General features: G+C 57.7%; 1 protein-coding gene and 1 long non-coding RNA gene across 3 annotated transcripts; one reads left to right on the forward strand and one right to left on the reverse strand.

The window, feature by feature from the left end:
• Nucleotides 1–57: 57 nt before the first annotated feature.
• On the reverse strand, nt 58–7,465 carry FAAH2 (fatty acid amide hydrolase 2). Of its 2 annotated transcripts, XM_068205021.1 has the most exons (11): nt 7,253–7,465; nt 6,903–6,985; nt 6,495–6,628; nt 6,010–6,219; nt 5,496–5,615; nt 4,870–5,005; nt 3,967–4,084; nt 3,512–3,631; nt 2,501–2,612; nt 1,728–1,922; nt 58–1,071 (listed from the first exon to the last, which is right to left on the reverse strand). In XM_068205021.1, exons 1-11 carry the CDS (start codon nt 7,448–7,450, stop codon nt 896–898), a joined length of 1,602 nt encoding a protein of 533 aa, XP_068061122.1. In that variant the 5' UTR covers nt 7,451–7,465; the 3' UTR covers nt 58–895. The 2 variants fall into 2 exon arrangements, with proteins under 2 accessions (XP_068061122.1, XP_068061123.1); XM_068205022.1 differs by lacking the exon at nt 3,512–3,631.
• Nucleotides 7,466–7,985: 520 nt separating this feature from the next.
• Nucleotides 7,986–10,097, forward strand: LOC137482594 (uncharacterized). The gene is made up of 2 exons (XR_011004163.1): nt 7,986–8,431; nt 9,068–10,097. It is a non-coding gene; the product is annotated as an uncharacterized lncRNA (long non-coding RNA).
• The last annotated feature ends 12,182 nt before the right edge of the window (nt 10,098–22,279 follow it).

Genomic DNA, 22,279 nt, shown 5'->3' on the forward strand with positions numbered 1-22,279 from the left:
GCCTGGCAGGAGCTGCAAGGGAGGGAGCCATGAGGAAAAGGACACACAGCCACAGTAGACTGGACAAGCTCTTTAATACGTCCCTCAATGAAAACACCGTGTGCTTGCTGCCTGCTCAGACGAACCATTCACATTGCTGCCCACATCTGCTCCAGAGGCAGAGGCCAGGCAGCAGGGGATACCAGTCAGGCAGGATGATCCCCCCAGAGAGAAGGGGAAAACACAAACAGGAGATGCTTTAACCACTGCTAAAATGATCCCAGCTGTGCCTGACGGCTGCACACACCACAGAGCCCAGCACCCACCACCCCACAAAGTGCTGTTGCTGAGGCCAGCCTATGGCTCTCCAGCCCCCTCAACGCCTCTCCCTTTTTGGTCAGAGGGTGGGGGGAAGCCTGCAGGAGCCTGGGAGGGCTGTGGGGGCTGGCAAACTTGGGTGCAGCAGGCACAGTCCAGCCCTGTGGGTAAGGTCAGGCCAAGGAGGACCCCCTTGGCCCAGGGAGCTCCGAGGGGTGCTGCACAGCTGCCCCCAGCAATCTGGAAGCATGTCCTGTGCCCAGCTCTGAGTGAGAGCTTTGAAAACAGAAGGGTTACAGAGCTGGCCAACTCCACGGTCTGGAAAACATGGGTGGGTGCCTGCTGCAGGCAGGATGTAGGCAAGGCATCCTCAGACTGTGGCACTGGGGCTCCTGAGGGGTTCGGGAAAGGCAGGTCTCTCCCTGACAGAGGGTGCCACAGGGATGAGGATTCCAGGGGCAATGGTCCAGCTGTTCCTGGGCTGAAGGCACCATCAGCCACTCCCAGCAGGGCGTGGGGGGATGCAGAGGGAGCAGGCAGTGCTGTGATGGGATCAAGCATCAGCACTTGTCACTGCCTCTGTCCCTGCCTCCCAAGGTTAAACTTCCCCTGGTAAAACCCATCCTCCAAAGGCTTTCTCCAGGTACCGGGCCACTGCCAGCGTCAAGTGGTCATTGTAGGCAGCTGCCACCAGCTGGATGCCCAGCGGCAGCCCCTCGCTGCCCAGCCCCAGCGGGCACTGTGTCACCGGCAGGCCCAGGACATTGAAGATGGCTGCAAGAGAGAAGGTTGGATGGATTAGTGATCTCAATGACTGGGATACATCCCTGCCTGGCTCTCCCACCCTGGGCAGGCAGCTCTGCCATACGCAGCACCAAGATCCTGGGAGCTGGTGCTTCATGCAGCACTGCAGAGAAATGGTGACAAGGGACATCACTGGCCAGAGATTCCCAGTGCCCACATCACGTGTATAAACAGCATCCATGAGTGATGGCACACACTGTGGCATGCCAAATTTGGGACATTCCTACCCCAGGCACCAGCCCGCCATCACTCCACAAAGCAAGGCAGCACTGACACTGGCACCCAGGTGTTCAGACCACGTGGGAAGCACTCAGGGAGCCCCACGCTGTACCCCAAGGGATGGTGGGTCTTGGGTTCCTGCGAAACCCCAATATCACACACAAAGTCAGATCTGCTCTGCTGTGGACAGGCACCTTCGGCAAAAGGTAAAAGATGCCACACAGTATGAAGCATGGCAACCCTCACTCCACTGTCTGGAGCAACAAGACGCCTCTGTTTGCTGCACAGCCCACCGTCAGCAATGCAAACACTGGATACAACACCCCAGCTGCCAGCCCACACTGCTGCCACGGGGAGACCATCTTGGTAGCCCTACCTGCAACCCCACAGAAGCCAGGGCTGCTCACCTGTGTAGGCAAAATTGAAGGGCATGCAGATAGGGGAGTGGTGCTTGGGGGCAATGGTGGGGTGTGAGGGGTAGAGGAGCACTCCATCCGGCCCCAGCAGCGCCTCCATCTCCTCCTGTAGGCTCTTCCCCATGCTCACCAGCTTGGCCTTCCCACTGACGTTGAGGTTCACCAGCTTCTCTGTCAGTCCCAGGGCTGCAGGGAAAGGCAGAAATGGGGACAAGAGCATACGAGAGAACTGTGGGCTATGTGGGGCAGAAACACAATGCCCAGCCACATGCAACATCCCCTGCTTCTGGGGTGGCCCCCCAAGTCCTGCCAGGAGCCACAGCAGATTGCCTCTTCCTTCCAGCTTTTCCAGCCAGTGGGGTTGAGCAGAGTTGGCAGAATGACCCCAGCACTCATTAGACAGCAGCACAACTGCACTAATTAGGGTTCTCTAGTACCTGCTGCTATGAAACAAGATCGGTGCAGACTGTGACTGAGCCCTCTGAGCCCCTAGCAGTTCTGGTATGGCTCATAGCAGAAGTGAACCCTGCCCCCAGCTCCATCATCCTCACTTCTTCCCCCAAGGTACCCACTCCCCTTTATCAAATATCCACACTCTTGAGCTTGCATGCAACTCAAAGACACAGAGTGTCATTACAAAACTAAGCTGAAGCAGGGCAAACCCCAGGTTCCTTCACTGGGCATTGGCAGGGTAATATCTGCATTTAACAACTTGCCCACACCACCAATGCCTTTGCACTTCCCAGGGCCCCTGCCAGCATTACCGATAGCCGGGAGAGTGTGAGAAGACATCCCCACGAGCCACTTCATCAGCTCCCACAGCGGCCACACTGGCTTCCCGTGGTCCCCCAGCAGGTCTGTGAATCTTTGTGCCTCCTGTAACACACCCACCCCCCGTCAGCACAGCCACCATGCAGCAGGGAGGCACAGGCTGGCAATGGACAGTGAAATTCTGGTTATTCCATTATCCCAATGTGAGGTGTTCCCGTTGTCACACAGGAGATGCCCATCAGGAGCTCCACAGCACTGACACTGATCCAGGGCAGCAGCAGGAGCATTTTTCCCTGCCAGAGACAGCAAGAAGGGAGAGCCCCCCAAAGCAGCACCCAACTGACACGAGGCAAGGGATAATGCCCCAGAGGCATTTCCTCCTGTGATATGACAATGGGATCTGGAAGAAGGAGGCAGAGGAGCCAGACAAGCCCTGCTAGGTGTGGTGGGGCTGGGCTGTTTCATCGCTGCCTCTGTGCCAGGAATGTACAAGTTACAACACTCCCAGAAGTTTATTTTATTACAAAGTACTTTCCTGCATGCACACAGCATAGCACAGCAGCTGCAATTCCAGGGAAAAATAACACAAGCAGGCCTCCTGCTGGAAAGCTGCTAGTCCCCTGCCTGTCCTGGCATCCCAAAGGGTGTTAATCCCAGCCTACAAGTCAGAAGACACAGCATGGGGCAAAGAGCAAGGCAGGACGCCCCCTGCTTGGCTGACTTACCAACCTGCATGGAAAAGGTCAATGTGCCAAAACAACCTCCCCCCTCCCTATTACCACACTGCTCCTCTGCTGAGAGCCAGGGCCTCAACCCACAGGACAGCAGGGGAGAAGGGGCTGTGCAACTTTAGGAAGAGATGAAAGGAGGATTGGGGGGGCACATGGAGCAGGGAAAGCCCCTGGGTAGGTTTGGGAAGCTTACAGCTCTCCACAGCTGGCCCCAAACAGCTGTTTCTTCCCTGATGTCTCCAAAGTTGTGCCTTTGCCAACTCACTGACACACCTGCCCCTCACTGTCCTTGGATGACATCATGGCTGACCAGATCTGGAAAGAATACTTCATCTTGTGGATTGTCACATGCTGAACCCGGACCCCAAGGTCACTTTCGAGGTGCTCCACCACCTGAAGGGAAGAGCAAGGACAGGCTTTTTTCCACAAAGATCTGATGCACTGCCATCAGCCCGTGGAAACTACAGAAAAGAGAGAGAGTAAGGGGACCTACTCACAAGATCTTCCCCTTGTGTCTTCTTTAGCTCTGAAGAAGTTCTTTCTACTTTTTAACCCCTGAAAGCACAGGACTGGGATGCAAGGTTGCCTCCCCAGCCCTTCATTCTGCCAGCTCCTGCAGGAGCCACACACAAAGCAGCTCCTTCCCCTCCCCAGGCCTCCTCTGACTGGTCTCCCAGGTTCTATCTTCAGGCTCACACTGGTGAGTACCATCCTCTGCTGCTTCCTACCTTCTTTTGGGCCTGCAAGATCTCCTTGTCCACAGGTGATACAAAAATGGACCCGCCGTCATGATCCATGCAGTGGAATTTGATTTTCTCCAGCGACACTTTCTCATTCAGTTTCAGCCTGGGAAAGGAATGGTGCTTTGTCACAAATCCATCCCCAGCTCCTCTGCAGCTGCTAGACGGTCTCACACTTGTTATGTGTCCTGAAGAGACCCTGCTTTGTCTCCCAGAGTGACAAGGTGAGACCCTGAAGACACAAACACCTGCTGCCCACAATGCATCCAGCTGCTCACCTGGCCCCTCAGTCCCATCAAGTTTCTGTTGGGCAAGTTCTCATTTCTCCAGAAGCACCTTGTGATTACAAACCCTAGCTGCAGCCAAGGCTGGGATTGCACAAGAGCCCAGGAAAAAGCAAAGTGGTAACAGAGAGAGCAACTGTGTGCAGGCTGTGGCAAAAAGGAGGGCTGCCCCATGTGCCCCATCTCCGCTCTGCCCCTCACTGGCACGCAGCACGGTTGCACTTGATTGCACAGACCAAGAACTGAAGGAACCGAACCGGCCATGGTGTGGGATGGAAAACCCCTCATTCAAGAGCAGGAAGAAAGGCGCTGTAATACCCAGGAGCAAGGCCAGCCCCTCTGGGTGGGACAGAGCTGGGAAGCAGCTCACTGGTGAAGGGGGAGATATCAGTCTGCCCATGGCTGCCAGTTCCTGGGAGCACGCTGGGGGTGGGAAAGGCAGTCCCAGCAGCCAAGGTCCTGCTGAAGCCAGCAGCAGAGGAAGGAAACCAGTAACAAGCAAACTGGGTGGGGTGCAGACCTGTCTCGTACAAAGGACTAATACATTGTGAGGAGCAGAGAGCTGCCGACTCCAGCTCAGCAGCTTGGAGCAGTGGGAACAACTCACTTGCTGACCCCAGGACCAGCCATGACTCTCAACACAGGCTCCAGGTCCTCTGCGTAGCGGCACATGGGCCCCGTGCACAGGTAGCTGGTCCGCACCCCGTGAGCGTTTGGGAACTGGCCGTCGTTGGGCACCACCCCTGAGGGCAGAGAAGTCAGACACTACCCCGAGTATTGCCTGCAGACGGGGACAGCCCTGCTGGGGGGGTCTTTGGCTGCAGGGAGATATGGCTCCCCAGGGATTGCACACCCCACAAGTGCTGATGGCAAGGTGCATGGGGTGGCGATGGGAGAAAAAGCACCCAGTCAGGACACTGAAAGACAGAGAAACATCCAGTAGATCTCAACCTCGTCAAAACATGCCAGGCTGAGGACGCAGTACTTGGGTAAACCCCTGCCCATGTCCATGTCCCATGTGCCTGGCGTTCTGCCACCAAAAGCTTCCCAACTGCAAAGCCCAGGCGTGTTCCCTCAACAGGCTTGTCCCACGCAAGAGGTTACCCGACTCCTTACAGCAACCCCAGCAGTGACAGGCATAGGGGTGTCCCGAAGGGGCTCATCCCACAGCTCCCATTCCACCTCATGGCATTTCTACTGGTGGGGAAGAGGAGACCCCAACACCCACCTTACCTGTAGTGGGTTTATGGCCAAAGACTCCATTGAAGAAGGCAGGCATTCGGATGCTGCCGCCGATGTCAGAGCCCACACCTATCACTGAGCAGGCAGCTGCCAGGACACTGCCCTCCCCACCTGCACAGGAGAAAACATGGCAAAACCCCAGAGATTTATGGTGCAAATCATCCAGGAAAGCAAGAACACCTCACAGGGAGGGTGGGGGCCTAAAAAGCAAGAGGGGTGGGGGACACCTTGGCTTTAGCTGGGGAATAGCTGGGGAATATGGGCCAAAGGGATTTTCCTGCCGAAGTACAACAGAGCAAACTGAAGCAATGCCAGATGAAACACCCAGAAGAGGCAAAGCAGCTAGACCTCCCAACAGCCTACAGCAGTGCCCAGGAAAGAAGCCCACAAGCTCTGCAAGAGCCCAGGGACACGTTAATAGCTGTGTGCAGAGACTTGGAACTCTTCCCTCCCTGCATTTTAGCCTGCCGCTTGTGCAGGACCATGCCAAGGTGCTGGTGTTCACCTGAGCTGCCGCCCACAATCCTCTGCAGGTCGTAGGGGTTGTTGGTCCGCCCGTAGACCCTGTTGCTGGACTCGTACCACATGCAGAGCTCGCTGCAGTTGGTGACACCCAGCGGGATGGCACCTGCCTGCTTCAGCCGTGACACCACAGTGGCATCTGAAGTGGCGATCACGTTGCGGCGGTTGACCAAGCCAGAGGTGTTGGGCATCCCTGTGGAGCCAAGGTCAACAGGAGGGAGGCATCAGGGCCAGTGCCCCGAGACGACCCAGAGCTGCAAGAAGCAGGTTCCCAGCGAGGGCCGCTCCTCTGAGGCACCACAAGCTCTGTAGCACCCGTGTGCTACAAATGAACACAAACGCAGAAGCCCAGGCAGAGCTTGGTGCAAACCAGGGAAGGGGAGACTACTTCCCTCCAAGCACCTGCCACAGCCACCCACCACCGTGGGGAGCACATCAAGACCTGGAGAGGCACAAAGACAAACCCACCGTAGAGAGAAAAGGCCTCCTTAACAGTGATGGGAACTCCCAACAAGGGAAACTTCTCCTCCAGGCAGTCATCGCCGGGACCCTCTGAAAGCAGCTTATCGACCTGCCGGGCTTCCTGCAGGGCCTCCTCAAACCTGCAACAAAGCACCCGGCGATGCTCTGGCGCTGGATCAGCGAGGAGCGGGGTCCCCGCAGGGCGGGTGGACGCCAAGTGCGGCAGGAGCTTGTGGGGGAAGCGAGACTGGCCGGTCTTTGCCGGAGCCGGGAGCGCCATCCCGGCCGAGCCGCCGGGCGCTCGGCGCGGCGCTGCTGCGGTGGCGGCGCGGTGCAGCGGTCGGGCGTGGGGCCCGAAGGGAGGCAGGCGGGGAGCCGCTGTCTGCTCGAGCGTGCCCTCTGCCTCCAGCTCACCTGTCCTTAACCACGGCATTGATGAGGGGGTTCACCTCCTTGATCCTCTCCACGTACGCCTCCACCACCTCTACGCACGTCACCTGGGCACGGGGCACAGCGGGTCCCGCCGTCAGCCGCCGGGCGGCCCCGGACCCGCGGCCCGCGCTGCCGCCCGCCCCCCCCCGTCCCCGGGGCGCGGGTGGTACCTGCCGCGCGCGGGGAGCGGCCCGGGACCCGCGGCCCGCGCTGCCGCCCGCCCCCCCCGTCCCCGGGGCGCGGGTGGTACCTGCCGCGCGCGGGGAGCGGCCCCGGACCCGCGGCCCGCGCTGCCGCCCGCCCCCCCCCCGTCCCCGGGGCGCGGGTGGTACCTGCCGCGCGCGGAGCAGCTCCGCGAGGCGCCGCGCGGGCAGCAGCAGGAGCGCGCGCCGCGGCGGCGGGACGGCGCGCGGGGCGGCGCGCGCGGGGCCGGCGCGCGGCGGCGGCAGCAGCGCGAGCAGCGCGAGGCAGGCGCGCGACAGCAGCCGCAGCAGCAGCGCGAGGCAGCGCTCCGCGCGCGACAGCGCCATGGCGGCTCTGCCGCGCCCCGCCCCGCGCGGAAGTGACGTCAGGGCGACGCACCGCCCGCGTTGCCGTGGCGACCGTCCCGCCGCGGCCCGCGCCGGGGGCTCGTCCCGGTGCTCGTCCCGGTGCCCGTCCCGGTGCCCGTCCCGGTGCTCTTCCCGGTGCCCGTCCCGGTGCCCGTCCCGGTGCCGCACCGGCCCGGACGCCCCCGGGAAAAGCAGCGGTGCCCGGAGGAGCGGGGAGAAGGGCGGCATCGCCCACCTTCTCTCTCGCTGCGCGGCGCTCAGGCCCCCGCTCTGCCCGCCCCGGGCCGGCCCGCTCCTCCGCTCCGGTGCCAAGGCCACGGGTCGGGGGCGCACACGGCAGGCGAGCTGTGCCTGCGCGAGGTGACAGCGGCGCTGCCGACGTGCGGCCCGCGCGGCTGCCCCGGGAGCCTCGCCGGGACAGGCGCGGCCGCAGCCCGAGGCGCCGGGCTGAGCCCGGCACCGCAGCGCCCCCGAGCTGCCCCGGGAACTCCCGCGGGCGCTGCGAGAGAGACGCTTCCCTTTCCGCCAGAGGTTGCCGGCCCCATCTAAAAGCCTGTCCTCTGGGTCAGACTGTGCACACAAACGCTCTCCTGGGTGCCTAACGTAACTACGGGACATTAAGAACTATCAGGTTAAGGTTGACATCAAATTATAACGTTCTTTTGCATTATAAACACCGAGCCTCATTCTTGAGCTTTTCCCTTGTAAAATACAGCTGTTATCATGCTTATTTTTAAACATACTCTGAGGTGTTCAGGTGCTTGATTATGGAAACAGGAAGAGCACTGTATAATCCTCAAGCCTTAGGGCAAAGGAGTTGGTAATGCTGGGGGGAAAAAATGTCTTTTAAAGCAAGGATTTAAGCAGCATGTGAGTGGGCCTTATTGCATCTCTTCCCTTCCACATAGTTGGCAATTGAATTATCAGCACAAAGCAAGGCTACAAAGGAATACATTCCTTGTGAAAATCTTTTATGACCACAAAGTCAACACGTCAGCATTTACAGAACAATCTGCACCACACACACCCTGGAAGGCCATGAACCGACCTCTGTCCCCTAAAACCTAAGCTGACATCGAAGTCATCTTGATAGTAGTTCTTTTTCACAATCTTATCAAGGATACTTTTTTTCTCCCTGCCTGATGCAGGGAGAGGAGAGGAGAGGAGAGGAGAGGAGAGGAGAGGAGAGGAGAGGAGAGGAGAGGAGAGGAGAGGAGAGGAGAGGAGAGGAGAGGAGAGGAGAGGAGAGGAGAGGAGAGGAGAGGAGAGGAGGAAGCTGATAAGGTCTCCCTCAGAGCTCAGGAGTAAGTCAGGTGTCCTCTCTCTTCCAGAGCTAAAATAGTAAAACTCCTCTGAACTATCCTCCTAAATTTAATCTCAGCAATGCTTTTGTCAGTTTTTTCCCTCAAACTCTTGGTGGATTTGCTGGTTTTCCCCCTTCAAATCCTGCCCAAATGTTGGCAGAGAGTACAACCCAAAATATTTCTGTCCTGGGTCTCTGCTTCTGTTGCTGCTCTGCAGAAACCTTCCCTAAGCTCTGGCATTTTCTTTGCCATGGAGAATGTCTTCCTTAATTTTGTCTTTTAATATTTCAAGAACAGAGCTTTGGAATTCACACTGGATCAGCTGCTGCATTGCTGTCTGTGAGCTCCCCTTGTCCCTGCTCTTCCCGTTGCACACCAGTGCTGTCCCAGAAAGCAGCTCGTGCTGCTCCTCCATTAGGTCAAGGTGAGGAGTTTCCTGGCAGCTGAGCAAAAAGAACGGCTGCCAGAGCTCATGACAACCCAGTGGAGCTTTGTTTCCATGAAAAATGGAAGAAAATAGGATACAAGGTGCTCTAGAAATAAAGCAGTAAGGTCTGGAAACCTAAGGTTGAAGAGATTTGGACTGTTTTTCAGTTACCATAACCAGCCAACCAAGCAAACACCACCCTGGATGCACACTGGGAAACCAGTTAATAAGAGTCTGATTGCCAAGAGCATGGGAGCTCGACATACAGAGTGAAGCTCACCCATTCACACCTGTCCCACCAAGGAACACCAGCTGCTTAGAAGAAAAACATCTTTCCAGGTCTTGCACTCCGGGAGTTTATGCTTGTCATTATCCTCAGTCATTTCATTACTACCAAAGGATTAGGAAACCACAAGAGGTTATCAAGGACACATGGAAAGCTGGAGTAGTTCTGCTGGCTGTGTGGATGTGTGTTGCAACCACTAATTGCCTGGGAAGCCATGGAACAGGCTTGGCAGCTCAGTGGGAGGCTGGTGGGAAGAAGAGGTGTGTGCTGATTGGCAATACCATAGTCTGGCTGCCTTCACAGTGTTCTCCAAAGCTCTTCTCGATCTAGTCCCCAGTGCACAAAAATACCTTTTTGGAAATTAAAAGAAGAAAAAGAACCTGATAACACAATTCTTTGTGAAAGGAGTCCTTTAAATCTGATTCTTAAAATAATGCTTCCAAAGAAACCTGGGGTTTGTGCAGCACATGCTGGGGTGGGGGGGGGGGAGTGGGAAGGGATGTTTAAAGGTTCAGGTTTAAACACAGCAACTCAGATGCTTAATTCCTAGCTGATCCCAGGAAAAAAAAAAAAAAAAAAAAAAAAAAAAAAAAACAACCAAAAAAAGAATTTGATGGCAGTTCCTCCAAGCCTGCCCTTAGCCAGATCCACCACGGAGGGATTCTGTGCTCTGCATTTCCATCAGCTGTCTTCTTGCATGCATGCTGGCCCGGGATCCATCAGCAGATGTTGCGTGCCCGTGCTGCTCACTCGGGGCTTGCAGAGGAAGAGCTCTGAGCTCCCCTTGCTTGTGCTGAGCCTGTGCCTGGTGGGGCACAGGAGGTCCCCAGCCCCAACACCTCATTCCCGAAGGGCAGGAGGGCGCGGAAGGAATCCCATCCTGCCTGTGCGAGAACACCGCAGCTGGCACTGCCAGGGTCTTGGGCTCTCTTGATACAACACTGCCATGAGATCACCACCCACAGAGCCACGGGCAGGGCAGCCCAGGGCCCTCCCAGCTTGCCCTCGGTTCCGGCACGGCTGCAACGGGACTGGACCGTAGCAAGCCTTGCACCGCACAGCTGCCAGACACACTGCCCTGGAAGCAGCCAGAGCAGCCTGCAGCCGGGACACAGGCTCCCTTCAGAGCAGGGTGGGGACACGGGTGTCCTGGGGCTTCCTTCTGCTGGCTCCGCAGCGACGGTGCTGAGCACCCCGGGGTCGGGACCGTGCCACGGGAGGTCGCTCTGCCACCGCCGATCGGTGTCCCTGGCCCTGCCCCGCAGGGCCGCAGCTGTTCCCTCTGCACGGAGCCAGGGTACACCGTGTTCACTCCGAGTCCTTGATTAAACAAAATGTTTATGCGTGCCTCTGCTCCAGCAAACATCTTGGCGGCTGCACGAAGCCTGTTTGCTGCTGCTGCTCCAGCTACACTGGAATTGGGGCAGGGTCTGTGCGATGCTTCAGGAGCCAGTTGGCCTTCCTGAGATGGTCCCCAACCCAGGAACCCCCATTTGCCCCCGGTCCCTGCACCCCCAGTTCTATCGGAGGAACCTTGTCTGCTGGGGAAGGCTGTGCCCCGCATCCCCTTGGTGCCGAGCGGTGCTGCTGTCCCTTTGGAAAGGCTGGGCGGGAACATGCTTTGCTTCTTTACCCTGAGGGAGTGACACCCACCTCACAAACCCAGCACCCATTTCCCACTTAAAGCAGGGCTTTGAGGGCAGGGCATCTTGAAATTGCAAGAGCAGCGAAGACATTTCCTGGGCTCCGCAGTGCCTCCAGCGGAGCAGAGCGCTCTGACACTGTGCCTTCTTGACGCGCGGCTGCTGCACCCACTGATGATGGCCATGTTCAGCGCCATGGAGTTGGGTGGGCATAGACAGCCCTGTCCGGGCCAGCCGCAGGGCTCCCAGGGCCTGGCTGCAACTCCATGTCCCCTGCCTGTTTAGCCAGTGTCGTCCAGGATGTGCCTGCTTTCTTCCCTGACTGAGGGGATTGTGTCAGTTGTGCATTTCTGGAGTTAGCCGGGGACAGGCTGGCCCTGCTGTGTCATCTCTCAGGTATCATGCAGCTGCCTGGAGGGCAGCCCCAGCCAGATGTGCTGTCACCACAATTACTCTGTTGCTCGAGCTGATATCTCCAAACCCCTTGGAGGGAGTGGGGTACCTCCCTGCCCAAGCCATATATCCTGTGAGGATGGAGGAGCATGCCCTGGGTGACTGGGGAACCAGAAGCTTGAGCCCTGCCAGGTGAGACCAAGGGAAGGGTTCTGCAGGACTGAGAGAGGGCCAAGACCAAAGCTCACATCTCTATCCCTGAACTCAGGCAGCCAGAAAGAAGAAGGTGCTGATGGCCACTCAGATGACATCAATCCACACTGGACTCCCAGCCTGGAGTGTTTCCCAAGAGCACAGGCTTTCAGCAGAGCCAGTTGCCCAAGTGGCTGGCATGCCTCTGCCCGGCTGTATGCCATGGTTCTTGCGAAACAGTGTTGATAAACACTCCAGGGCATGCCAAGTCCTGCAGGATGACAGCTGATGTGCTTGGGCTGTACTGAGTGCCAGCACAGTGAGAGGAATTTTCCACTCCTCTGTGGCAAGTGTGCCTGACCCTGCTGGGGGACTGTCCCCAGCAAGGCAGAGATTATCTGGTGTCCCAGCTGGCTTGTCATGCTCAATAAACCCCCCATGCAAGGGCTGTCCTTAGGCACATGGCAAAGCAAGGGGTGGTTGGGTTGCCTGGGGCATGGTGGCACCCTACAGGGCAGGGTTAGGGTCCCACCATCCCCAAGGAGACCCCACCACCCCCATTTCACCATGGGGCTATTCTTGTGTCCTGGCAATGAACTGCCTCTTAGCTTCCCCTTTCCAAGCACATTGGCCAAGATGGGGTGGGCCATATGCTTCTCCATTCCCTGTCCCAAGGACTTGCCTTCCTGTGATTCTGGTCCTCTTTCCATATGCCTGAGGGCAATGGGCAACCCTTGACAGGGCCCTCCAAGCTGCCTCGGTAAGTTCTGCCCAGGTGTGTCTTCTAGCAAGCTGGAAATGCCTCAAAGACCAGCAGATTTGTGGTATGGTGTGCTCGGTCCTGTGCTGGCCAATGTTTGGCAATTAGCATGTGAAAGCCCAATTTGATTTGACCAGTGTGTCCTGGAGCTGCAGCTCCTTTCGTCCACCCTGCCATGCCACTCTTCTTCTGTGCTCTCAACAGAAGTATGAAAAGCTTGTGTCAGGCAGCACAGACCTGGGCAATGCACCTCTGCACAGTGCCACATGTGTCCCTGTCCCACAGCACAGCCTGGCAAGTGCTGTGACATCAATGGCAAGGTAGCTAAACATCAGCCAACACCTGCAGAGAATGGGGGGTCACAGGTCTCTTGTGAGGATGGTATGGTGGGAATGAGAGCTCTGGGATGATCTTTCCTTCCCTTTCCCCTTCCCCTTCCCCTTCCCCTTCCCTTTCCCTTTCCCCTTCCCTTTCCCCTTCCCTTTCCCCTTCCCATCCCTTCCCTTCCCTTCCCTTCCCTTCCCTTCCCTTCCCTTCCCTTCCCTTCCCTTCCCTTCCCTTCCCTTCCGTTTCTCTTTCCTCCCTTTCTTCTTCTCTTTTGCTGCCATCTGGACATGCCTCTGCTGCCACCCCGATGCTCCCTTGCTTATCCTTCTGCTGTCTGGGCTGGCAGCAGCAGAGATAGGCTGCTCATACCATTTCACATCTGGCTGCTGCCCTGTGCTGTGCATGGTGGCTGTCCCAGCCCAGCTGGGCTGTGATGGAGCAGCACCACTGCTCTGACTGACCAGGGCCCCCTGTCCCTTCCCATGTCCCTTCAGCCTCCAGGTCAGTGGGTACTGGCCCAAGGCACTGTGGGAGCTGAGACAGTGACAGAGTGATGGGATGCACTTGCTGAAGGTCCTGCTGGGAGCACATCCTGGGAACGGGCACATGCAGGGGTCTGCTGCTGTGTGGGAACCTGCGCTTCGGATGGAGACAGTGGCAAGAGAAAGAGAGACCCTACAGCAGCAGACACGGGAACGCTGCTGTCTCTTGGCCCCAGCTTGTGGCATCATGGCTTGTGCATGTGTGCAGAGGTGACAGTGGGAGCGCAGCTTTTGGTGCCTGCATCTCTCCACTGGGGAGAGACAGAGCTTGGGCAAAAGGCAGCAGCAGCGGCAGTGAGCCCCGTCCTGCCCCCGGCTGTTTGGGACATGCTGTTCTCTCGAGCGGTGATAAGGACAATCAATAATAAAAGCAGGCAGATGGAACGCGAGCCCGGCCTCCAGCCAGCGACCTTCAGAAGCTGGGTTACTGGAGCGGGCGCAGGCGTTTTGGCAGCCGAGCAGCGTCGCGTCGGGAGCCCGTGCAGGGTAAACACGGCTGCTGCAGCGCTCGCACAGCGCTGCCCGAGTGCATGGCCCCCTGGCATGCAGCCTGATAGCACCGGGCATCTCGGCAGCCCAGGCACACGCTGTGCACCTTCGTAACGAGCTGGGACAGTGTCAAAACTCCACGGAGCGAAGGGCTGCGTGTGCTGCTGTCCCCGGTCACCGCGGCGGCGTGTGGCCCGGCAGCCGCGCACATGCGCTGGGGAGGCACAGCCGGCCGAGCCTCCGGAGTAACCCGGAGCACTTACATAACCATTAGCCTGCACAAACTGCTGCACAAACATGACCCACTCACCGCCAATCTCAGCAAGATCCTGATAAAGCAGAAAAACAGCAATCCCAGCCCAGTGCCTGGACACAGCTGGCCCAGGCTGCTTGGGGCTGTGATGTGGGAGGGTCGGCAATGTCCTTGCCAAGCAGCTGTGAGGCTGCGTAACAGCCTGGAAGGTTCGAGCTGGCCCAGCGCCGACATGGGCGTCTGCCTTCCAGCAGGTTCTGTCTCTTTCTGAGCTTCTTGGAGCTGCAGCGAAGCTCAGGGTTTTGCAATTTTCTAGGAGACAGGGCTATGGGGCCACACAAACTAACACCTCCTGCCCCAGGTGGAGAGTATTTTGCCCCCGGCGACAAAACAGCCTTTGCGGAGGGGATGCAGAGGATCCCAGCCTTAGACTGGAATGTCCCTGCCTGGTGAAAACACAGGCTGTTTCTTTGCTGCAACCCTCTTTGCTGCCCAAAGAGCACTTCTGAACACTGACATGACAAGGGATTTGGGATGTGCTATCTCATGTCCTCTGTTTTGGGGACAGGGCAGCATCACTCCCATCAGTACTCTCAGTGAGGGGATTCTGGCCATGGCACAGGTACACCACAGTGCTGGCAGCCCCTCACATTCTTCTCTCCTCCTCATGGGGCCTGGTCTCTATCCCAAGCCTGAATGTGACACTGGCTGACTTCAGCTCTGTCGGCTCCATCTGGCAGCTCCCGCACTGCCATGGCTATGTGTGACCCTCTCTGGGGTCACCCTAAGCTCACGTCCTGTCCCATCAACATCCCTTCTGCAGAACTCCCTCCCTATGCCTTTGCACCTCATCTTGCCCAGGGCTGCAGCTGGACCAGCACAGGAACCTCCCCGCTGGCACCACGTGGAGGAGCTGCCTTGGCTGGGCTCTGGAGAGGTAAAGGCTGCTGCTGCCACAGTTGGGAAGATGTGGGCATCACAGCTCCCTTGTGGAAGGCCACATCTTGCACAGCACAGGTGGGTGGGAGAAGAGGAGCTTGCTTCTGTGTGCAGCACAGGGCAGCAGGTGCTCCAAGGCATGTGCTTCCCCATCTGGACTGGGAAGCCCTTCTGCTCTGCACATTGCTCCCCTTCCTCTGGGCATGCAAAGCAGGACAACTTCTCCAGCCCTTTGAGTGTCTGTGGAAAAGACCCACTGAGAGAAGCCCAAAAATAACCTAGAAATAGTGGATGAGGAAAAAAAAAAAAGGGGGCTCTTTATGGCTTAGCCAACAACAGAACCAGTTGTTGCCTGGCAGAAATGAGAGAGGAACTGGGAGTTAAAATAACATCCGCTTGCAGGGAGCCAGCCCGGGCAGCCACGTTCCCAGGTTTCCTGCAGGCAGGAGCAGTGTGCTGCTGCCTGCGTGGGCTGAACGCGTGGGAACTGTATTCCTGAGCCACATCCAAGGTCTGCGCTCCTCCAAGCTCCCAGTGGGGATGCAGGGACCCCTCCCTACACCAGCAGGATGCTCTCCACCACTGCCTGTGGTGGACAGCTGCCTGTGGCCCCAGGAGTCATTCCCCTGCAGAGGACAGCAGGATGGGGTTTCTCCTGGTATACTGGGAATAGCTGGTGCCACTGACTGCACATTTGAGCTGCTGGGCTTCCAGCAGCTGCTACTATGGAGAGCAGGGATGTGGCTGACGAAGCCTGGGCAAAACAACCAGAGCGAGGGAAGCCAGGCTGTGCGTGTCCCCTGCCTGGGTCAGCCCCAGCTGTGGGATAGCTGGTAGGCTCCTTGTGTGGCAGTAATGGGAACAGCCTGCTCACTATGCCGGTACCCTGGGTCTGACCAGAGAGCATCGCTGCTATCACCCTGCTATCACCAGGTTTGCTGCAGGAATGGGCAGCTTTTCACAGTGAGTGGGGGGAACCAACTCCATCCCACTCATAACAGCCAGGCATGCAGACTATGGATGCCTGTGGCTTTCACTTGGAAGGTGCTGAAAGCAACCAGAAAACAGAGTTATATAAAAAATCATTTACAGATTCTAGTCAAGTGGATCCGGCACAAGCCCAGCACATCCCGTCCCTCCTGTGGCATGCAAGGCCAGCTCTCTGGGGCAGAAGCAGCTTGCTTAGGACAGCCAACAGCTCTGCTGCGCCCTCCCCATCGTGGATAGCAGCCAAGCCAAGTGCTCTCCATGTCAGGAGTCTCTCTTCTGCTTGACCTCAAACACACCTGCAGGCCTGGAGTAGCAGAGGTGGCTCTGATGAGCCCAGCTGTAGCACCGATAGCTTATCTCTCACTCTGTGCCATGGCTCTGCTCCTCCAGTGGAGCAACGTGATTGCAAAGTGGTAAATAAAACACTCTGGACCCTGCTCCTCCTCAGCACAGAGCAGCCACATCCCTTAGGGCTACCTCTATTGTGATGTCCACACCGGCCAAGTCCTGCCTTTGTGAAGCTGCTCCTGAGCCCACAGGGAGCAGTCTGGGTGGCTCTGCCCTCCTGCAGTCAGGAAAGCCCAGAGCATTTAGCATCTCGATTGCTTCGGAGTAGTCTTGGGGTGGGAGCATGGGGTCTTGAGATCCCTGAAGGACTTGTGACTGAAGGACTGGGCTCCATAGGAGTCTGACCTCATTGCTTTAAATTCTGTGGGCTGCAATATGCATCTGGCCTGCTCCTCTTGTCTCCTGCCAGGGGCTCAGGAGGACTGGGTGGCATTCATGAGCAAGCAGAGAAAATCAGGTGGTTTATGTCACACCAGAGTGCACGAGAGTGGATGGAGGACATGCTATGGAGATGCAGAGCAGAGCTGGAGCCCCGAGCTTGTCCCCAGAGCTGAAGCTTGAACCTTCCCTTGTGTCAGGCAGGTTGAAAACTAGTTTGCCCTGAGCCTACAGGAAAGCTCATGAGCCTGCAGCTCTGGTGCAGCTTCTCACCCTGCCTGTTCTCCAGAGGGCATGGTGCAGAGCTGTGGCAGGTACACAATTTCCCTGGACTCTGTCCTAGGTGAGGGCAAACCTCACTGGCTGTCAGTCTGCCCTCGTATCTAAAACCTGTCAGGGACGTGTCTCACCCCATTCCCTCCATTGACTGCACAGTCCATAGGGCTGTGTTTGTCAGCCCTGGGGCTCTCCCCAGCCCCTGCCCATGGGAAGGCAAGTGAGCAGCGGGAGAGCTGCCTTGTGGGACCTGGTGGCTCCAAGCTGGCTCCGAGTTGTGCCAGCCCTGGGGCAGTTTATAGGACCATGGTGTCACAAGTCGGGCACCCAAAGGAGGAAGAGCACTTGCCAGGCTCCCAGGGCTGGCTCTGTCCGAGAGGCATCTGGACACTGTCCCATGAACGCTCACTTGCCTGCCTGTGTGTGCCTGGGCCACTGTCTCCTCCCGCCTGGCCTCGTGCACGGTGACTGTGCCCTGAGCCAAGGCGTGATGCCCTGCAGCACCCCTGGCCCCCTGCGCCGTCTCTGGCCTTAGCACACAGTATGACCAAAGCATGTGGAGCCTGGCAGGGCTCTGGCTCAGTCCTGTTAATGTCCTCAGCTGAGTGAGCCCCAGCCTTAACAAGTCTGCAGCATTGTCCTCTCTGCATCCGGCTGGCTTCTGTTCCGTTCTGGCCTGTCCTCTCTGCTGCTTGCATTTGCTGCCTCCCTCTCCTTCCAGGCCTGCCATGACACTGCTTTCCTTCCCCACCTCACCTGGGCCACAGCACACACTGCTCCTTGCCTGTTGCTCAGTCCCGGCCTGGGAGGATTTCATCCCCAGGGTTCCAGCACTGGGAGAGGGGTCTTAGCAGACTCCATGATGCTGTGCTTGTCTCCCGGTCCTCAGACAGAGGATCAGGCCCTCACCACACTCCCTTGGACAGAGGCAAAACCTGTGCTAGTGATTTGGCCTCAGCCCAACCTTGCCTTTCTCCCTGTAGTTTCTTGGAAGCTCCCAGTTGCTGCTGGGAACTGGGACCCTGTATCACTGGTTGGGATGCTCCAGCAGCTGGAAGGGAGGTGTGATGCAACCCGGTGAGGGATATTGGGGCCAGCTGTGGCAAAATGGCCTTCCCTTTGATCAAGTAATGGTGCCTCCCCTTGTGGGGTGGACTTTGTGCAACTTGAGGGAATGTGAGGACTCTGTCTGCACAGCCTGGCATCTCTATTCCCAGTGCTACCATTGCCAGGAGCAGAGGAGCAGGACGCCCTTGCAGGATTTCTCAGCAGCACTTGTTTTCTGCTCATGGCAGAGCGACGTGTGCCTCACGCCCTCACTTCTGGTGGCCAAGAAAGCGAGGCAGAGCACTCTGCCACGGTCCGGACCCTCTAGGGCTCAGGGGGCTGTGTGGATCATGCTGGTCCCCGAGGAGGTGACACCGCAGTGCTGCAGCCCCAGCTGTCCCTTTTACCTGGGGAGGTGAGGCTGCCTGTGCCTGGAGAGGCTCGGGTGCTCAAGGTAACCTGAACCCTCCTCCCTCGGCTGCCCTTTGGCACAGCCGTGTGATACACTCCTTGGAACAGGGCTCGCAGTGGCCTTGTCCTGTGCTGTTCCCTGCCCCGGTTCCCGGAGGATACGTGTTAGGCTGATAGGGCGGCGGCGGTGTGTGATCCTCGCTCCTTCCCCAGCCCGAGCCGGCAGCAGGGAGCGGCCGGGAGTTACCTGTGCTGTGCGGCCCCTGGGCTGCCCTGAGCGCGGCCGTGGCCAGGAGATGGCAGCAGCCCCTCAGCCTGCGCCAGGCCAGGCCCGTGGGGCGGGGACCCCTTCGGAGAAGCGTTCCCGCTGCTCTGTTTCCTCCTCTGGCAGCGCGAAGCAGCAGAGCTTGGCCCTGGGCTGGAGGGCAGCCGGGCTGGAGGGGCTCCAGGGACACGTTGGGGTGAAGATGAGGGGACGGGGCGGCTCTGAGCAGCACAGCAGGGCCGTGGTTTAAGCCCTGCAAAGCACTGAGGTTTGAGGCAGCAGCGTGTGGAAGTCGGAAAGAACAAACTGTTCAGCCACCAGCCCTTCCAGCTTCTGCTTTCGAAGTTATCTAACAGCCCAAACAAACACGAAAGTGCTGGCTCAGCCGCAGCTGGCTGGCCTGGCCCGTTGGTGTGGGACACAGCCCATCCTATTCCTAATCCTGCAGCCCAGCCTTGCCAGGTCATTGCTTCTTCATGGGTGGGTAAGGGGCTCTGCTCTCCCACTCGTCACTGCAGCTGTTCCACCTCTTCCAGTGGCACCGCTGATGCCTCCTTGGGAGCCCTTGGGAGCCCTCCTTCTTGGGATACCACTGCAGTGATGACTGGTGGTCACTTGTCCCTGCAGAGATGGACAAGCCCCTGGCTCAGAAGGTCCCTTGCACTCTGCTCGGTCCTGCTCAGGCCCAGCAAGCAGCACGGGATCGCTGTGGAGATGCCATTTGCAAGCGGCAGGGAGGCAGGATTGACACAGAGACGCCACGGCTGATCTGTGTGGAGAGGAGAGCACTGACCAGCCCTCACCGGGTGCTTCAGTGCACCCACAGCTCTGGAGATGGGCACAGGCTGCAGGACCCACATGGTTCAGCCATGCATGGGGACAGGGACAAGCCTTCGTGTCCTCAGTCAAGCTGTGGGATCAAGAAGCTGCCAGGCTAAGGGATGCAGGAGGAGATTGCAAATTGTGTAGAGGGGGGACTGAGTGCCTGGAGAGCCTAGAGCAGAGTTGCATGGGTGACAGAAAGGGGAAGCTGCGGGCTGTGACCAGCTCTGACAAACAATGTTGGGCTGTGGTGTCTTGTCACACAAGCCAAATTCACACGGGGGGGTGCGGGGGGGTGCAGGTGGGAGGGGGAGCGGGGAAGGGGTGGAGAGTTCTGTTTCAGAGAGTGTCCTTCAGCCTTCCTTCCTGTGGCCACAGGCTGAGGGTATATAAACAGTGGAGTTATATTTATCTGGGGTGGTGAGAAGCTGGCTGCCATGGGCACAGCTGGAGACAGCAGTGCAGAGCTCCTGGGGCTGGCACCCAGCTCCACTGCTGCCCATCACAGCTCCTCCAGGAGATTCTTGTCACAGGGTAACTGCTTTCCATTGTGTTAAACACATCCAGGATGCTCAGTGTTTCAATGGGCAAAATGGACACCTGTGAGTTTTACTGGACCTTATCTTTAGGATATTTGGGCCAGAGGCACTCCAGGATGCCCTCAGAAGGCACCAATGCCCATATGAGTGCCTTGCATCTCTGGATGCAGGCAGATGGTTCCCCTGAGCACACCAGTGCATGTTCACCATGGGGAGGAGAGGGGAAGCAGGAGAAAAGGGTAAGGGCAATGCTGGGAACTGCTAGGGGGGACTAGGAAGGGTGAGAGGGGGTTTTGGCAGGTTTTTGTATTGGAGAAGTGCTGGTGCAGTGGTCAGACAGGACAGAAAGGGAAGGGCCAGAGTGAGTTTGGAGTTTGTTCTCTGGAGCAGATGGAGATGTGTGGCCTGGAGTGGAGGTGGCTGTGTCCTCTGGGGCATACTTCACCTGCTCCCTTGTGTGGCTTACATCATCCAGGTCAGGCTGAGGTAGCTCCAGTTTGGGCCATGACTTCTGGAATTCATGGGAAATGGTGAGCAGGGAGTGAGGAACTAAGTCACTGCATGAAGACACCTGGTCATTGTGAAAGGCTCAGTCCAGGCCTGGCTGGCACAGAAACAGCATAGAAATGGCATAGAAACGGCATAGAAAGTATTCAGGGATAGTTTCTGCTTAAAATCTACAGCCCTTCCAGCCTCCTCACCCTCAGCTGAGCACAGTGTTTGCTTTTTTTTTCCCTGCCTAGGCTCCAAGACTGACAAGTGCTGGGAACATTCCATGTCCAACACAAAAAAAACCCAAAAGATATGCAAGAGAAAACAATGTTCACATTTGGAAGCAAAGAAGGAATCCATCATTTCAAAACCAATCCACACTTGGCAGGGAGCTGGGTAGGGAATGGAAACAGCCACCTGAGCAAGCTGAATGGGTCACCAAAGAGGTTCTTTTGGCCCAGCTGGGCTGCCTGGTTTGGGGCAGGTGGTCTTGCTGGTCACCCTGGGAAGCCCAAAATATGCCAAACTGAGGGAGAGGTTTTGGGGTATTTTAAGGCACTTTGGAGCAGGCCATCAGCTCTTGAAGAGCTCAGCATTGGTGAACTCAGGGCAGGAAGTGTCAGGCAGTGGCTCCAGTGTCAGTGGTGACTTGTCACAAAGAGGCAGGCTGGGTCAAGCATGGGCACATCTCCCATGGAGGGCGAACTCCGTGCCACAGACTGGGGTGGTTTGGGCTGGCTTTGCCACCCTTCAATCACATTCTCTGTCCTGTGGCTGTGGATTCCTGGCTCCAGTGCAGGCTTGAGCCATTCACATCTCCTGGGGATCTCAGCCCCAGCACAGCACACTGCACAGGAGCTCCTGGATGAGTTCCAGGAGCGCGGGAGGGCTGGCAGGTCTCACCTCCTGCTTGCCCGATCTCTCACCCTGCTGAGCCTTCAGCCAGGGACAGAGTGGGGATCCAGAGTGGGCTTCATCACAGGTTGTGGCAGCAGGGACACGTCCAATGACAGGACACCAGCAGTTTGGCAGAGACCACGTTCCCTTGCAAGGGGGAAGGGGACAAAGGATCATGTGCAGACTCCAGTAGTGACTGCAGGCACAGACGTGGTCCCTGGGGATGGTCTGCAGCAGGAGCAGGGCAAGGGGGAGCCCCTGCTCAGTGTGGTGGCCATGCTGCTGCTGGGAGGGCAGCCCATGCTCCTGCTAAGTAGCTTGGGAAGCCAGCCAGCACCTGCAGCCCCATCTCACCTGCCCTGCTCCTCCTCTCCTGCAGGGAAAGACAAACCTGGGATTAGCTGTTCCTAACACATTCCAGATACTTACCTCCGAGGATTCCCGCTCTGAAGAACTTTGTTGACGAAAGACACAAACCTGGAACAGACTGTCTGGCTGACGAAAGACACAGTGGAAGTTGCCAGCAGAGCAAGTTCCCCATGTGCTTGCATCAGGCTCCCAGGTTTCAGTGGGGTGAGGCACGGCCAGAACCCGTGCCTGGCTATTATCCTGTTTGTGTCGTTGACCTCCTGTCCCAAAAAGGGATGAGGAAGCATCTGCTGCTATTTTGTCCTTCTGGGGAGACTGGCAGGGGAGCTGGAGAGTACAGCTACATTCCATGGGTACCCTGAGAACCGGCTGTTCCCCTCAGCTGCCCTCAGCTCCCTCAGTGGGAGCAGAGAGGGGGT

Source organism: Anomalospiza imberbis, chromosome 14 (genome assembly GCF_031753505.1).
Source record: "Anomalospiza imberbis isolate Cuckoo-Finch-1a 21T00152 chromosome 14, ASM3175350v1, whole genome shotgun sequence".
Lineage (NCBI taxonomy): Eukaryota > Metazoa > Chordata > Aves > Passeriformes > Viduidae > Anomalospiza > Anomalospiza imberbis.